The sequence below is a fragment of the Leptopilina heterotoma genome, unplaced genomic scaffold, assembly GCF_015476425.1.
Source record: "Leptopilina heterotoma isolate Lh14 unplaced genomic scaffold, ASM1547642v1 Lhet_101, whole genome shotgun sequence".
Lineage (NCBI taxonomy): Eukaryota > Metazoa > Arthropoda > Insecta > Hymenoptera > Figitidae > Leptopilina > Leptopilina heterotoma.
The window spans coordinates 453,914-470,806 of record NW_025110815.1 but is presented as its reverse complement, the minus strand read 5'-3'; the positions used below and the strand labels follow the sequence as shown (position 1 = coordinate 470,806).

The 16,893-nt window shown below is 27.7% G+C and overlaps 7 protein-coding genes across 12 annotated transcripts in view; 2 read left to right on the top strand and 5 right to left on the bottom strand.

Moving 5' to 3' along the window:
- The window catches only part of LOC122500312 (GATA zinc finger domain-containing protein 14), a 45,481-nt gene that overhangs the window by 21,731 nt on the left and 6,857 nt on the right, over positions 1 to 16,893 (top strand). The window lies entirely within an intron of this gene.
- On the bottom strand, positions 1,788 to 3,077 carry LOC122500362 (uncharacterized proline-rich protein-like). Its single transcript, XM_043609267.1, has 2 exons — positions 2,939 to 3,077; positions 1,788 to 2,218 (listed from the first exon to the last, which is right to left on the bottom strand). The coding sequence occupies exon 2, from the start codon at positions 2,202 to 2,204 to the stop codon at positions 1,887 to 1,889; it is 318 nt and encodes a 105-aa protein (XP_043465202.1). The 5' UTR covers positions 2,205 to 2,218; positions 2,939 to 3,077; the 3' UTR covers positions 1,788 to 1,886.
- Positions 4,820 to 5,461, bottom strand: LOC122500384 (chitin-binding lectin 1-like). The gene is made up of 2 exons (XM_043609299.1): positions 5,385 to 5,461; positions 4,820 to 5,220 (listed from the first exon to the last, which is right to left on the bottom strand). The coding sequence occupies exon 2, from the start codon at positions 5,205 to 5,207 to the stop codon at positions 4,893 to 4,895; it is 315 nt and encodes a 104-aa protein (XP_043465234.1). The 5' UTR covers positions 5,208 to 5,220; positions 5,385 to 5,461; the 3' UTR covers positions 4,820 to 4,892.
- Positions 8,419 to 9,372, bottom strand: LOC122500346 (spore coat protein SP85-like). Of its 2 annotated transcripts, none has more exons than XM_043609246.1 (3): positions 9,305 to 9,372; positions 8,995 to 9,067; positions 8,419 to 8,845 (listed from the first exon to the last, which is right to left on the bottom strand). In XM_043609246.1, exon 3 carries the CDS (start codon positions 8,830 to 8,832, stop codon positions 8,482 to 8,484), a length of 351 nt encoding a protein of 116 aa, XP_043465181.1. In that variant the 5' UTR covers positions 8,833 to 8,845; positions 8,995 to 9,067; positions 9,305 to 9,372; the 3' UTR covers positions 8,419 to 8,481. The 2 variants fall into 2 exon arrangements, with proteins under 2 accessions (XP_043465181.1, XP_043465190.1); XM_043609255.1 differs by lacking the exon at positions 9,305 to 9,372 and adding an exon at positions 9,192 to 9,207.
- LOC122500424 (classical arabinogalactan protein 7-like) lies at positions 9,605 to 10,184 on the top strand. The gene is made up of 2 exons (XM_043609347.1): positions 9,605 to 9,689; positions 9,794 to 10,184. The coding sequence occupies exon 2, from the start codon at positions 9,810 to 9,812 to the stop codon at positions 10,017 to 10,019; it is 210 nt and encodes a 69-aa protein (XP_043465282.1). The 5' UTR covers positions 9,605 to 9,689; positions 9,794 to 9,809; the 3' UTR covers positions 10,020 to 10,184.
- On the bottom strand, positions 11,284 to 11,919 carry LOC122500394 (mulatexin-like). Its single transcript, XM_043609310.1, has 2 exons — positions 11,837 to 11,919; positions 11,284 to 11,672 (listed from the first exon to the last, which is right to left on the bottom strand). The coding sequence occupies exon 2, from the start codon at positions 11,657 to 11,659 to the stop codon at positions 11,357 to 11,359; it is 303 nt and encodes a 100-aa protein (XP_043465245.1). The 5' UTR covers positions 11,660 to 11,672; positions 11,837 to 11,919; the 3' UTR covers positions 11,284 to 11,356.
- Positions 13,758 to 15,022, bottom strand: LOC122500371 (uncharacterized proline-rich protein-like). Of its 2 annotated transcripts, none has more exons than XM_043609278.1 (2): positions 14,877 to 15,022; positions 13,758 to 14,156 (listed from the first exon to the last, which is right to left on the bottom strand). In XM_043609278.1, exon 2 carries the CDS (start codon positions 14,140 to 14,142, stop codon positions 13,825 to 13,827), a length of 318 nt encoding a protein of 105 aa, XP_043465213.1. In that variant the 5' UTR covers positions 14,143 to 14,156; positions 14,877 to 15,022; the 3' UTR covers positions 13,758 to 13,824. The 2 variants fall into 2 exon arrangements, with proteins under 2 accessions (XP_043465213.1, XP_043465221.1); XM_043609286.1 differs by lacking the exon at positions 14,877 to 15,022 and adding an exon at positions 14,232 to 14,476.

Below are 16,893 nucleotides of genomic sequence, written 5' to 3'. Positions count from 1 at the left end.
CAAAAATTGAAAGAAATTTTTGTCAAAATTTCAATTTCTCTTTATAAATAATAAAATTCTTCAAAATTCAATTATTTTCAAAAATTTTAATAAAATTCTCGGCAAAATTTCAATTATTTTGAAAAATAATAAAATTCTACACATAAATTCAATTATATTCAAAAATTGAAAGAAATTTTTGTCAAAATTTAAATTTCTCTTTATAAATAATAAAATTCTTCAAAATTCAATTATTTTCAAAAATTTTAATAAAATTCTTCAAAATTCAATTGTTTTCAAAAATTTTAATAAAATTCTCTGCAAAATTTCAATTATTTGCAAAAATTTTCCTAAATTCAGATGATATTGAATATCTACTATTTTAATAAAATTTTCCAATTTTCCATTTTTAATAAAATTTTTTATTTAAACAAATTTTTATTAAAATTCTACGCAAACGTTTAATTATTTTCATAAATAATAAAATAATTTCACAAGAATTCTATTATTTACAAATTTCTTATAAATTTCTTCGCAATAATTCCATTATTTTCATAAATAATAAAACTCATAGCAGAATTTCAATTATTTTTAGTAGAATTTTATTCAAATGCCTCGAAAAATGTAATTGTTTAAGAAAAAATTTATTAAAATTCGTCGAAAAAATGTAATTATTTAATAGTTTCTTGATAAAATTTTTGATGAGAATTCAATATTAAGAAAAATTGAATTATTCAATATAAATTATTTATTTTTTTATTTAAATAATTGAATTCTCGTAGAAATTTCTAATAGAAATTGATTTAAGTGAATTTCAGTTAAAATTTTACATAATAATTTGAATATTAAAAGCATTATAGCGTGAATTTTTAGAAATAATTGAATTTTGAAAAAGTTTCAAATTGATTTCTTTGATGATCTGAATTTTTCATATTTTTAACTAACAATTCTGTAGAATTATTTCTTTTCAAAAAGTTTTTATTCAAATTATTCGAAGCTTTTATTTTCAAATATATATTTAATTGAAGAATTTCCGAATAATCGGTGAAATTTCGTAAAATTGAATTGTAAACAAATACATTTGAAACTTTTCAGAATTTTTTTTTTTAAATTATTGTAAATAATAATTGATTTAAAGAAAAATTTTAGTTACAAATTCTAGAAAATAATAATTGAATTGAAATGATGAAAATAATTTTGAAGAAGTTACAGTAACTCCGAGTCTTCGACTCGGAGTGATCACTTTCTTCATGTTATATAATAATATTCTCATAAATTGTTGAATTTCAAAAAGATTTGAATTTGAATGTTTTGAAAATCTTAATTTTCATGGAAAAATAATAGTGATAAAATATTTTTTTTAAAAAGAAATTATTGCTGTTTTCGAAGAATTTTACAGTCAAAGAAATTCGTAATTAAATGTAATAGAACACTTTTTTTGAGTATCTAATCATTTTAAGAGTGAATCGCAGAATATTCTTTTTAGGTAAAAAGTGAAAATTTTGTCTGGAAATCAGGGAAAAACAAAATTAAATTTTTGTGGCAACTCTGATTAAAATTGAATCATTTTTAAAAAATTTTATGGAAGCTATGTGGTAAAAAATTTAAATTATATATGTAAGTTGTATAAACAAATAAATTTTTATCCCCTTTTTTAAGAAAAAAAAATTTACCTTTTTCGAAATAACATCATTTTAATCTTTTTGGAGTAAAGTTGGAGTCAGATTTTTAACAGTTTATGGAATGCATTGTAAATTCAAGCAATTGGGATTAAAGTGATTTTTATTTGAACTAATTAAACAACCAAGTAGGGAATTTAAAAAATGTTTATTATTTTTGTTAAGGACAAATCCTTACCGAATAGGAAACAAACAAGAATAAATCCTTGTCAGTTTTTAGTGATGTAATTAACGACGTTGACAAGTATGTTCACGTTGACGAGGTCGTCTTCTGCAAATTCCATTGTTGCAACACGGTCCCAAACTTCCGTCAGGTCTGCACCGACTTCCATTTCTTAGACACCTTGGTGGTGTTGGTCCGGGTGTTGGTCCAGGTGTGGGAGCTGGAGTTGGTCCAGGCGATGGTCCAGGTGTAGGTCGTGGTGTCGGTGCAGGCGTTGGTGCTGGTGTTGGGGCCGGAGTCGGAGGAGGTGGTTGCGACACAACACTGGACAATAATACTAATACTGTTGCCAGCAGCACGAATACGAACGTGTATCCTCTCATTTTTGTCTACTTTTCTGAAAATAATAATGATTCAGTAGCATCCAAATAGCTTTGACGGAAATATTTAAGTTATAGTTTCAAAAATTAACCATCACAAAAGAACAAAAAGGGTGGCAAAAGGTCCGAATTAACCATAACGAGAGACCAAGTAGGACTGAGTTAGGAAGCTTTTCTTCGGGGAAAGTAAAACCCAAAATATAGAAGATTACAAGTTGCTTAGATAGCATAACAATTTTCGGAAAGTTTCCAGCAAATTTGTGGCCAATAGCAAAATATCATTTGGTGGCAAGTTTGCCTTGCGAACTTGCTGAAAAATGTTTTACCATCCACACAACACCGAAAATTTCCTGAAACTTGAAATTAACTTGACTGCAACCTTCCGAATCTTTAGTTGCGAAGCTCATGAAACTTGAAGTTGTTCTTTAAATGCCCGAAGTTATTCAATGTTTTAACGTAAAAGTTGACTCAACATTGCATGAGAGTTGAAGAAATTTTAAACTTTCATGCAATGTTGAGTCAACTTTCGCGTCAAACATGGAAAAGCAGTCGAAATTCAAAGAAGTAGTTCAACTTTAATGAGCTTCAAAACTAAAGATTCGTAAGATTGCAGTCAAGCTAATTTCAACCTTTAGAAAAGTTTCGATACTCTGTGGGCGTCTGGATTGGAAATTACTTTGAAAGTAAATAACTTAGAACCATGTAAAAAATTGTTATTAAAATTTCGAGTACAATACCGTTACGTTTAGTTGCTTCTAATGGCGAATATTCCCAACGGAACTTGACTGATCCTAACAATTCACAGAGCACCCTTTTATACCAAAATAAAAGAAAGCAAACCTAATATTTTATTAATGACGTAGAGGAAACAGAGGAAAAAAAATGTTCTCTTTTCTATTTTATATAAACGTTTTTTCAAAAAAGATAAATTCAGATAACAAAAATATTTATATTTATCCAAGTGCAAAATTGAAACACTGTCCAAAAACTAGCTCAGTGTGTCAAATAATGATAACCCACTAATCTTATGATTTTATGATCTTATGCATAAAGAATAATTTTTAATTGCAAAAACTATTATTCTGTGTCAATATTTCAAAAAGTAACTATACTATTATTCTATTTTGCCAGTATGTTGGGTATGCCAAGAAAAATATCCAGATTTAATAATTTTCTGTTAAAATTAGAAATAGGAAGAATTTATATCTCTGATTTAAAATTAACATACGGGTAAATGTGATATATAATTTTATTAAGTTTATCTTTTTGAAGCTTATTAAACTGATAAAAGTAAAAAATTGTTTTCCTCTGCTTCTGTTTACGTCATATTAATAAAATATTGTGTGTTTTTCATTGGTATAAATGTTCCTCGGTCAAATTGTTAAGATCATTCAAGTCTTTCTGAGGACAGTCATCACTTTTAGTAAGTACTACTAGTTTCAATTATTATTTTACTGTTTCTATTATTACTGTTGAAGCATTAAAATATTCAAAGTGGTGATTTTTATACTTATTTTCAATACTGGGGATTTTTTTGAACAAAGATATTGGAACTAGTTTATTCATCTCGGGAGTTGAGTTATTTTTCTTTAATTGTAACTTGAACAAGTTGTTTTAAAAATAAGAAATAGTAAATAGTTACAATTGCTATAGAAGCGGTTGGTATGGAAACAGTTGCTGTGGCAACCAAAACCATAAAAACGGTTGCCATTGAAACAGTTGCTATGATAATTATTGCCATGGCATCATATGTTATCGTAACCATTACCATAGCAACGGTTCTTAAGGAAACAGTTCTGCCCTTGGGCACAAAACCCTAAAAATACGTATTCCATTCAGTTAAACTTGTAATTAAGAAGACTAGACAGAAACTTGCCTGCAACCTTTTGGAAAGAAGAAGAAATGTACCCATCGTAATTGTCAAGCTATCGACAAGTTAATTGATTGCTATTGACATTTTCAGAAAAGTAAATAAAAATGAGGGGATACACATTTATGTTCATGCTAATTGCAACAGTCGTGGTACTGTTGTCGTCCAGCGTTATGGCACAACCACCTACTCCAGCGCCAGCGCCAGGATCGCCGCCGGGAAATCCGCCTGCACCAGCCCCCGGACCAGGAACACCGCCAGCTTCATGTATTGCAAATGGAGGTCGGTGCAGAAGTAATGGCAGTTTAGGCATTTGTTGCTCCAGATTCTGTCTAGTGCAAGGAAACGCACGTACTGGTACCTGTGAACGTCGTCGAAGTTAAAGAAAACAACAAATGTTAACAAACCTTCCTCGCAGTGAAATAATAAATATTTTTCATATTGCTTACAATTGCTTGTAAATTAATAAGGGATTACTTAAACCCACCATTCCCTGTACATATTTATATCTGAAAACCTCTGTTCCTTATGGTCTGACAAAACTATTATACCAATCATGTTTACAAAAAAAAATTTCTTATTCATTAAAAAAATTTGCAAATAAGTAAGAATACGACAGAATATTTTTTTGAGTATCTAATTATTTTTGGAGTTAATAAAAATATTCTTCAAGGTCAGGGAAAAATGAGTCAAAATTTTGTCTGAAAATCAGGGAAAACAAAATTCAATTTTTGTGGCAACTCTGGAATTGAAAGTAATTCAATAAAAGTTTATTATTTTTCTGATGAGGCGACAAGGTTTACATTTGTAGTCATTAATTATTAACGACGACGGCAAGCGCCAACACGTTGTCCGCGAGCAACGAAGCAGAATCTTGAGCAGCAAATGCCTAAACTTCCGTCACTTCTGCAACGACTTCCGTTTGCAAGGCATCTTGGTCGAGGTGTTGGTCCGGGTGTAGGTCCTGGTGTAGGTCCTGGTGTTGGTCCTGGTGGTGGAGTTGGTGGTCCAGTTGGTGGTCCAGTTGGTGGTTCAGTGGGTGGTTCAGGTTCAACTGGTGGTGGTTGCGATGCAACGCTAGACAACAGTACCAAGACTGATGCAATTAGCATGAACAGAACTGTGAATCCTCTCATTTTAACAACCGTCCTGCAAACATCAACAGTTTATTAATTAATCAAGAATTTAAAAACTTTTATATTAAAGGAAGAAATTGACAATAAAAATCTTTTTTGTTATGTAAAAATCTTTGAATGGTTTTAAATCTTTAGTTTCATCTGTTGAAAACAGTAAAATAATTGGGAGAACATTACCGTTACTAGAAGTGATGAATATCTTCAGAAAGACTTGAGTGTGATCTCAACAATTCGCAGAGGAGCTTTTATACTAAAAAAGAAAGAAAACTAATATTTTATTACTGACGTAAAATAGCAGAGGAAAGAGTGCTCCTTTTTTATTGTCTGTTTGACAAATTTTTCAGAAACATAAACTAAATAAAATTGTTTAATATTTACACAAGTATGACTCAAAGATGCTAATTTTTATTTGGAACATGTTTCTTTATTACTAATTAATAGAAAGTAGTCTCTTGATATTGCTAATTGTGTACACAAATAAATTACCATACTGTGGATAAATATAATTATCAAACTGCATATTAGAAGTATTTCGCTAAATTAGAGATTGAGACTATAAGATATACAGTCCCTCTTCCTTAGATATATTGGAGAAAAATCAATTAATAATTAATTCATTAGTCACACAATTAATCTGCTTTTTATTATACTTGTATAAATATTAAATACTTATATTGAATCCACCATTTCGGAGAAGATTATAAAATAGATAAAAGAAGGAAAACCATTTTTTTTCCTCTGCATTTTCTACGTCAGTAATAAAATATAACGATTGTTTTCTTTTATTTTGGTATAAAAGCTCCTCACAATGTGAGCCAACTTTTGTCCCGAATTTTGATTATCTGATAGCATACAAGTGGATCTAATACTACTTAAAAGTTACAATAAAATTTTCTATCTTTCAGAATGATGTTCAGCAACATCCTAGCTACAATTTAGTTATTTCAGGGTTGCCACAGGTCAGGTAAATCTGGGAATTTAGGGAAAAGTCAGGGAAAGAAGAATTGGTCAGGGAAAAGTCAGGGATTTTTTATTCAAGTACTGGAAAAAAATAGAATTTTGGAGAAATTCCAAATGATTGCAGATATTCAATTATTTTCAAAAGTAATAAAATTCTATGCAGAAATTTAATTATGTTCAAAAAATTTTTTAAAAATACTCGTAAAAATTACAATTATCTTTTAAAATAATAAATTCTTATCCAAATCTCAATATTATTCTCAAAAATTTTAATAATATTCTTGAAAAAGAAAAGTATTCTTTTCAATTGTTTTCAAAAAATATCCTCAATTCAATGATTTTTTTTAATATCTATTTTAATAAAATTTTTCAAAAGAATTCAATTTTTTAAAACAAAATTTTGAGAAAATTCTAAGCAAAAATTATTATATTATTTTCATAAATAATAAACATTTTACAGAAATTAAACTATTTACAATTTTTTAAATAAATTTTTTCAGAATTTTCAACTATTTTCAAAAAAAAAAAAAAAAAAAAATTTTTCAAAAATTAATTTCAGTTAAAATTTTAGATGATAATTGTATGTTAAAAGCATTATTAGTCTGAATTTTTAAAAATAATTGGATTTTGAAAAGGTTTCAATTTAAAATCTTGGAGAATTTGATTTTTTCATACTTTTTAACTGACAATTTTGTAGAATTAATTTTTTTTTTTGAAAAAGTTTAATTGAATTTCTTTTTAAAATTATTTCAAGTTTTTATTTTCTAAATATTTAATTATTGAAGAATTTACGAATAATCGAAATTTTGTAAAATTGAATTGTAAACGAATAGATTGAAAAATTCTCAAGGAACTTTTGCAATAATTATTAAAAATAATTGATAATTGATTTCATTAAAAGAATTTTAATAAAATTTTTGAAAATAATTACATTTTTCGAAGAATTTACTTAAAATTGTATTAAAAATAATTGAAATCTTCTGAACGATTTTATTATTCAGGAGAATAATTGAATTCTTTTGAGAAATTTTATTAAAATAGTGGATTTTGAAAATATTTAAATTTCAGCGAAGATTTTCATTATTTTAAATTTGTATAAAATGTAATATTGAATTCTTGCAGAAAACTTTTGAAAATAATTACATTTACCGAAGAATTTATTTAAAATTGCATTAAATATAATAGGAATTCTATGAAATTTTTTTATTATTTATGAATATAATTTAATTCTTGCGATGAATTTTAGTACATTTTTTAAAAAATAACTTAATTCATGTGAAATATTTTATTACTTGTAAAAATAGTTGAATTCTTGGAAAGGATTTTGATAAAATTTTTGTAAATTATTTAATTTGTTTTTAAAGAATTTTATGGACATTTAAATTATTATAAGTTGTTGAATTTCATAAAGGTTTGAATTTGAAATTTTTTTCAATTCAATTATTTAAACAAAAATTTAATAAAAATTTCATTGGAATTCAATTACTTACCATTTTATTTTTATAAATTTCTTCGCACCTATTTAATTATTTTTAATTTTTTAATCAAGTTTCTCGAAAGAATTCCAATATATTTAGAGAATTGAAAAAAATAGTTCTGAGGAATTCAATTATTTCGAAAAATTTAAATAAAATTCATAAAATTTTTAACATTTTTTCTCTATAAAATTCAATTATTTAAAAAAATTTTTGATAAAATTCTTCATAAAAATTCAATTTTAAGAAATATTTAATTATTTAGTAAATTACCTAATTATCTTTCTATTTAAATATTTTAATTCTCGAAAAATTTTCTAATAAAAATTGATTAAAAGATGAATTTCACTTAAAATTTTAAATTATAATTGAGTATTAAAAGCGTTATAGCGTGAATTTTTGGTGATAATTGAAATTCGAAAAGGATTTAAATTGAAATCTTTGAAAGATTGAATTTATAGTTACATTATTCTTATGATATAAAATAATGATTTTATCACTGTGTCATCTTAAATTTATAAAACATGAGGTTTGAATTTGAGAATCTAAATTCCTGTGAAAAATTAATGATAAAATATTTGTTTAAAGAAGAATTTATTGGTGTTTTCGAATATTTTACAATGAAAGAAATTTGTCAATAAATTTAGCAGAATATTTTTTTAAGTATCTAATAATTTTTGGAGTGAATAAAAATATTCTTTAAGGTCAAGGAAAAAGTCAAAACTTTGTCTGAAAATCAGGGGAAAAAAAATTAAATTTTTGTGGCAACACTGGAATTGAGAGTAATTCAAAAAAAGTTTATTATTTTTATGAAGATGTGACAAGGTTTACATTTGTTGTCAATAATTATTACGACGACGACGGCAAACACCAACACGTTGTCCGCGAGCAACGAAGCAGAATCTTGAGCAGCAATTGCCCCACCTTCCGTCACTTCTGCACCGACTTCCGTTTGCAAGGCATCTTGGTCGAGGTGTAGGTTCTGGTGTAGGTTCTGGTGATGGAGTTGGTGGTCCAGTTGGTGGTCCAGTTGGAGGTTCAGTTGGTGGTTCAGTTGGTGGTCCAGTTGGTGGTTCAGTTGGTGGTTCAGTGGGTGGTTCAGGTTCAACTGGTGGTGGTTGCGATGCAACGCTAGACAACAGTACCAAGACTGATGCAATTAGCATGAACAGAACTGTGAATCCTCTCATTTTAACAACCGTCCTGCAAACATCAACAGTTTATTTATTAATCAAGAATTTAAAAATTTTTATGTTTTGTAAAAATGTTTTGTGTTATGTTAAAATCTTTGAAAGGTTTTTAAATTTTAGTTTCGTCTGTTAAAAACAGTAAAATAATTGGGAGAACATTACCGTTACTAGAAGTGATGAATATCTTCAGAAAGACTTGAGTGTGACCTCAACAATTCGCAGAGGAGCTTTTATACTAAAAAAGAAAGAAAACTAATATTTTATTAGTGACGTGAAATAGCAGAGAAAGGAGTGGTCCTTTTTAATTGTCTGACAACTTTTTCAGAAGCATAAACTAAATAAAATTATTTAATATTTACACAAGTATGCCTCAAAGATGCTAATTTTTATTTGGTACATGTTTCTTCATTACTAATTAACAGAAATTAGTCTCTTGATATTGCTAATTGTGAACAGAAATAAATTACCGTACTTTTAATAAAAATCATTATCATACAGCATATTAGAAGTATTTCGCTAATTAGAGATTGAGACTATAAGATATATGTTCCTCTTCCTTAGATATATTGGAGATAAATCAATAAATATTTAATTAAATTTAATCACACAATTAATTCTGTTTTTTATTACTTGTATAAATAACAAATATTTATATTGAATCCACCATTTCGGAGGAGATTATAAAATAGATAAAATAAGGAAAACCATTTTTTTCCTCTGCATTTTCTACGTCAGTAATAAAATATAACGATTGTTTTCTTTTATTTTTGTATATAAAAGCTCCTCACAATGTGTGCCAACTGAATTGACTCAAATTTTTCAGACGATATTATCTACTTTTTGTATTTACAATTACGGTAAAACGCAATAATATAGTTCAAAGTACCAAAAACTTGAAAGTAGTTTCAAAATAAAATGTATTGAAGAAGTGCATTATATTTATTATCGATGATGTTTTCAGGAAAGTAATTAAAAAAATGAGAGGATACACATTTGTATTTATGATATTTGCAGCAGTGTTTGTACTGTTGTCTAGTGTTGTATCGCAACCGACAGAAATTCCAGAACCAACTCCTACTCCACCACCAGGACCTACTCCTGGACCAACACCTACACCTCCGCAAGGACCCACACCTGGACCAGGTTGTGTTTTCATCATACATTTGAATATTTATATTTGTCATTAATCTTCATACAAATATTTAATTGCTGCTCAAGAAATTGTTTCAAAAATCGTTGGTAAAATAAGTTGTGTTTGCTTATAAACCGGGCGGCTCTTTTAGAGTTATTAAATATCAACTGCAGCATCAAATGTAGAATAACTTTCTTCATGACAGTAATAAATTTTTTCATCAAGTACAATACTCTTCTTAATTAATTTTTTTATTGTTTATTAAAAATTATAAAACAGAATTTTAAAAGAATTTTATAAAACAAAAGTAAGATACAGCAAAAGTAATATATGTCTATAAAAATGACTAGAAATGAGGAAATTAAATATAAACGTCCTTTTTCTAAAGTTTTGATTCTGATAGAGTATGGGTTGACTTGCTACTACTTAAAAGTCACAATAAAATATTCTATCCTTCAGGTTGTTGTTCAGCAACATTCCAGCTACAATCTAGGTGGATACCAGTCCATAGAAAATAATGCAATTGATAGGAATTTAATTTAAATGTCTTTTGGTGATAATTATGATTATCTGATAGCATACAAGTGGATCTAATACTACTTTAAAGTTACAATAAAATATTCTATCCTTTAGGTTGTTGTTCAGCAACATCCCAACAACAATTCAGATGATTTTCAACTCATAAAAATTACTAGAAATAGAGAAATTAAATTTGATCGTCTTGTTCACAAATTTTAATTGTCTGCTAGCAAACGGATGGAGCTTCTACTTAATAAAATCTTCTACTCGTCAACAACAATTCAGATGATTTTTAACTTTTAAAAATTATTAGAATTAGAAAAAATAAATTTAAACGTCTTTTGTCCCAAATATTAATTGTTTGATAGCATACGGGTGGACCTTAATAGTCACAATGACTATTGTGACTTGATAGTCACAATAAAATTCTCTGTCCTTTAGAAAGTTGTTCAACAAGATCCCAGAAACAATTCAAATGATTTTTAGCTTATAAAAAATTATTAAAGTAAAGGAAAATAAATTTAAACTTCTTCACTGAAAAAAGAAGTATCTTAATTTAAGATGTTTTGGTATAGACACTTTTTAGTTATTTGAAATATGTTAAAAGTATCTTCGAACACAATTTCAGCATATTCTTGGGAAAAAAGTTTTAAAATCAGTAAGATACTTTAGAAAAAATCTTCTTTTAAAATGTAGGATACCATTTTTCCATCTTACATCCTAGTTTAAGATATCGAAAAAAGACACCTATTTTTGCAGGGGTTTAAGGAATTATAGTCTTTAATTAAAGTACAAAGAAATTGAAAGCAATTCAATAAAAGTTTATTATTTTTCTGAAGAGGCGACAAGGTTTACATTTGTAGTCATTAATTATTAACGACGACGGCAAGCGCCAACACGTTGTCCGCGAGCAACGGAGCAGAATCTTGAGCAGCAAATGCCTAAACTTCCGTCACTTCTGCAACGACTTCCGTTTGCAAGGCATCTTGGTCGAGGTGTAGGTCCGGGTGTAGGTCCTGGTGTAGGTCCTGGTGTTGGTCCTGGTGGTGGAGTTGGTGGTCCAGTTGGTGGTTCAGTTGGTGGTTCAGGTTCAACTGGTGGTGGTTGCGATGCAACGCTGGACAACAGTACCAAGACTGATGCAATTAGCATGAACAGAACTGTGAATCCTCTCATTTTAACAACCGTCCTGCAAACATCAACAGTTTATTTATTAATCAAGAATTTAAAAACTTTTATATTAAAGGAAGAAATTGACAATAAAAATCTTTTTTGTTATGTAAAAATCTTTGAATGGTTTGTAAATTTTAGTTTCGTCTGTTGAAAACAGTAAAATAATTGGGAGAACATTACCGTTACTAGAAGTGATGAATATCTTCAGAAAGACTTGAGTGTGATCTCAACAATTCGCAGAAGAGCTTTTATACTAAAAAAGAAAGAAAACTAATATTTTATTACTGACGTAAAATAGCAGAGGAAAGAGTGCTCCTTTTTTTATTGTCTGTTTGATAACTTTTTCAGAAACATAAACTAAATAAAATTGTTTAATATTTACACAAGTATGCCTCAAAGATGCTAATTTTTATTTGGAACATGTTTCTTTATTACTAATTAATAGAAAGTAGTCTCTTGATATTGCTAATTGTGTACACAAATAAATTACCATACTGTGGATAAATATAATTATCATACTGCATATTAGAAGTATTTCGCTAATTAGAGATTGAGACTATAAGATATATGTCCCTCTTCCTTAGATATATTCAAGAAAAATCAATTAATAATTAATTCATTAGTCACACAATTAATCTGCTTTTTATTATACTTGTATAAATATTAAATACTTATATTGAATCCACCATTTCGGAGAAGATTATAAAATAGATAAAAGAAGGAAAACCATTTTTTTTCCTCTGCATTTTCTACGTCAGTAATAAAATATAACGATTGTTTTCTTTTCTTTTGGTATAAAAGCTCCTCACAATGTGAGCCAACTGATTTCACTCGAATCTTTTAAAGGATATTGTCTACTTTTTTGTATTTACAGTTACGGTAAAACAGAATAATTGATTCCCTTTTATGTATAGTTGAGAATACTAAAAAAATTTGAAAGTAGTTTTTTGTAAATGTTTATATAAATGTGTTATGATGATAGTTGTAGGGGTTGCAGGAGAAATAGATGGGATAATTAATGATTAAAAGCAGATGCTATTCGGTACTATCATAGATGTTACAGAAGTATTGCTATATTATCCACTACAATTAAGATGTTACTCAGTACAGTCTGGATTGTAACTGATACAATCTAGATATCTGTCTGTATCGTCTGTATTTGTAGAAAGATGGTACCCGTACTATCATTATGTTACCCTGTAAGATATGTTTTTCGCAGTTTGGCAGAATAGTTTTGTGTGTCTATAAAAAGCGGACCTTTTAGAGATATTATTAAACATCAACGGTAGCATCAAATGTACAAGAATTTTCTTTATGAAAATAATAAATTTTTTATCAAATCTTATTAATTAATTAATTTGTTATTGAATAGAATTTTCTATTCTTCGGGATGTTGTTCAGCAACATCGCAACAGCAATTCAGATGATTTTCAGCTCATACAGAATTATTATAATCAGAGAAAATATATTTGAAAGTCGTTTGTTCCAAATTCTGATTGTCTGGTAGCATACGGATGGATAAATGCATAAGGTGTCCCAGTTATGGAACGTTTTCATAATTTCGTCCCTAGTATTGAACAGTATTACAAAAATTAAAGTAAATGCAACTGGTGATAAGAAAATTCTAGTTATTTCAATAAATTTGACACGATATAAGTGTGGTGAAACCAAGTTGGTTCCGGTTTGAACGATGGAGGTTGAGACGCAACGCTCGACAACAGTACCAACACTGATGCAATTACCATGAACAAAACTGTGAATCTCTTCATTTTTATCAACCGTCCTATTTCAATCAATTGAAATAAATCAATTGTTATTTATTAATCTAGAAAAGCTGTATAAATATCAAATATTTATATTAAATCCACCATTTCGGAGAAGATTGTAAAATAGATTAAAGAAGGAAAACCATTTTTTACGTCAGTAATAAAATAAAACGATTGTTTTCTTTTGTTTTAGTATAAAAGCTCCGCACATTGTGAGAAATAGATTTTTTTTCAACCACAATACTCTTATTAATTAATTAAGGTAAATGTTTTGTTAAGCACTAAAATTGGGATTTAGGTGGTTTTTATCTGAACTAATTAAATAACGCAGAAAGTAATTTGAAAAATGTTTATTATTTTTGTTAGGGATTTAACATTTCTTGGCAGTATTTAGTGATGTAATTAACGACGCTGACAAGTATGTTCTCGCCGACGACGTTGTCTTCTGCAAATTCCATTGTTGCAACACGGTCCCAAACTTCCGTCAGGTCTGCACCGACTTCCATTTCTTAGACACCTTGGTGGTGTTGGTCCGGGTGTTGGTCCAGGTGTGGGAGCTGGAGTTGGTCCAGGCGATGGTCCAGGTGTAGGTCGTGGTGTCGGTGCAGGCGTTGGTGCTGGTGTTGGGGCCGGAGTCGGAGGAGGTGGTTGCGACACAACACTGGACAATAATACTAATACTGTTGCCAGCAGCACGAATACGAACGTGTATCCTCTCATTTTTGTCTACTTTTCTGAAAATAATAATGATTCAGTAGCATCCAAATAGCTTTGACGGAAATATTTAAGTTATAGTTTCAAAAATTAACCATCACAAAAGAACAAAAAGGGTGGCAAAAGGTCCGAATTAACCATAACGAGAGACCAAGTAGGACTGAGTTAGGAAGCTTTTCTTCGGGGAAAGTAAAACCCAAAATATAGAAGATTACAAGTTGCTTAGATAGCATAACAATTTTCGGAAAGTTTCCAGCAAATTTGTGGCCAATAGCAAAATATCATTTGGTGGCAAGTTTGCCTTGCGAACTTGCTGAAAAATGTTTTACCATCCACACAACACCGAAAATTTCCTGAAACTTGAAATTAACTTGACTGCAACCTTCCGAATCTTTAGTTGCGAAGCTCATGAAACTTGAAGTTGTTCTTTAAATGCCCGAAGTTATTCAATGTTTTAACGTAAAAGTTGACTCAACATTGCATGAGAGTTGAAGAAATTTTAAACTTTCATGCAATGTTGAGTCAACTTTCGCGTCAAACATGGAAAAGCAGTCGAAATTCAAAGAAGTAGTTCAACTTTAATGAGCTTCAAAACTAAAGATTCGTAAGATTGCAGTCAAGCTAATTTCAACCTTTAGAAATGTTTCGATTCTCTGTGTGCGTCTGGATTGGAAATTACTTTGAAAGTAAATAACTTAGAACCATGTAAAAAATTGTGATTAAAATTCCGAGTACAATACCGTTACTTTTGGTTGCTTCCAGTGGCGAATATTCCCAGAGAAACTTGAGTGATCCTAACAATTCACTGAGTACCTTTTATACCAAAATAAAAGAAAGCAAACCTAATATTTTATTAATGACGTAAAGGAAACAGAGGAAAAAAATGTTCTTTTTTCTATTTTATATAAACGTTTTTTCAAAAAAGATAAATTCAGATAACAAAAATATTTGATATTTATCCAAGTGCAAATTGAAGCACAGTCCGAAAACTAGCTCAGTGTGTCAAATAATTATTAGCGGAGATTGGGGAATTGTGGGCCACCTCCATTATTTAATAATATTTATAAGTTTAATCATAAACATTTTTTTTATTTTCTCCTGTTCGTCCAAAGTAAATTTTTCATTAGCATTTCATGACTTTACAACGTTTTACAATTGCCTATAAACAGTAAACAAAAATCACCTGAAAAATTGCATTTAAATATTTATTTTGGGCCTTTATGTTTTTATTCTTTATACAAGGATTTTCAAGAATTAATTATGGGAAGTATTTTTTTAATTATCGTGTGGCATTGGTACCTTCCTCGTAGTGAAATAATAAATATTTTTTATATTGTTTACAATTGGTGGTAAATTAATGAGGGATTTTTAAAATACGTACAATTCTCGTCAAGAATTCAATTATTTTTATAAATGGGTATAAAAATTCTTCTGAAGAATTCAATTATATTTTCAAAAAATTTAATAAAATTTTTCGCAAAATTTCAATCAATTAAACAAAATTTAATTTTTCTGAAGAATTGAATTATTTAAATACAAAAATAAATAATTCATTTTAATAATAGAATGTTTCTTAAAATTGAATTTTTTGCGAAGAATTTTATTAACAACTTTTGAGAATAATTATTTTATTTTAAGGAATTTAATTAAAATTTTACTGTAATTTATTGAATTCTTGAAAAGAATTTCATCACAATTATTGAAAATAATTGAAAACTTTAGAAGAATTTTATTGAAATTTTTTAAAATAATTGAATTATTAAAAAAAAGTGTTATTAAAAATAATTAATTAAAATAATTAATTATTAAAATAATTGATTTTATACGGAAAGAATTTTGTTATTTATCAAGATAATTGAATTCTTTAGCAAAATTACTTGAAAATTTTTGAAAATAATTTATTTTTTCTGTGAATTAAGTTATTTATGAAAATAATTGAATTATTGCAACGAATTTTATTAATTTATTGAATAATTGAATGTTTCTTAAAATAATTGAATTCTTTCGACGATCTTTAATATTCAATTATTTTCTAAAAAAAAAAATTTGAATATAATTGAATTTCTGCGAAGAATTTTATTACTTATGAAAATAATTGAATTTCAGAGGAGAATTTTATTATTTATAAAGATAATTGAAATTTTGAACAGATTTCTTTTAAAATGTTTAAAAGTAATTGAAATTTGCAGAAGAATTTAGATATTTATAAAAATAATTGAAATTGTGAGGAGAATTTAAAATAATTTTTTGAAAATAATTGAACTTTATTTTATTTTTTTTTATTCTGCGAAGAATTTTCGTACTTTTGAAGATAATTGAATTTTGTATTAGAATTTTATCAGAACTTTTGAAAATAATTAAAATTCCATAATGAATTTTATTATTTATAAAATTTTGACGAGAATTAAAAAAAAATTTTTTTGAATATAATTGAATTTCTGCGAAGAATTTTATTACTTATGAAAATAATTGAATTTCAGAGAAGAATTTTATTATTTATGAAAATAATTGAATTCTCGCGAAGAATTTTATTTAATTTTTTTTTTAAATAATTGAATTCTCGTGAAAATTTCATTATTTGGGAAAATAATTGAATAATTTTGAAGAATTAAAGAAAGAATTCAAGAATTTATCGATTTAAAAAAAAAAATAACTGAATTTTTTGAGAAGAATTTTATTTTTAATAAAAATAATTGAATTCTTGCGAAGAATTTTATTATTTCTAAAAATAATTGTAGACGTCCGGATTTGAAATTA

Bases quoted from the DNA above. Each gene is read 5' to 3' on its own strand.
- LOC122500362 (XM_043609267.1), bottom strand. From the start codon at position 2,204: ATGAGAGGATACACGTTCGTATTCGTGCTGCTGGCAACAGTATTAGTA.
- LOC122500384 (XM_043609299.1), bottom strand. From the start codon at position 5,207: ATGAGAGGATTCACAGTTCTGTTCATGCTAATTGCATCAGTCTTGGTA.
- LOC122500346 (XM_043609246.1), bottom strand. From the start codon at position 8,832: ATGAGAGGATTCACAGTTCTGTTCATGCTAATTGCATCAGTCTTGGTA.
- LOC122500424 (XM_043609347.1), top strand. From the start codon at position 9,810: ATGAGAGGATACACATTTGTATTTATGATATTTGCAGCAGTGTTTGTA.
- LOC122500394 (XM_043609310.1), bottom strand. From the start codon at position 11,659: ATGAGAGGATTCACAGTTCTGTTCATGCTAATTGCATCAGTCTTGGTA.
- LOC122500371 (XM_043609278.1), bottom strand. From the start codon at position 14,142: ATGAGAGGATACACGTTCGTATTCGTGCTGCTGGCAACAGTATTAGTA.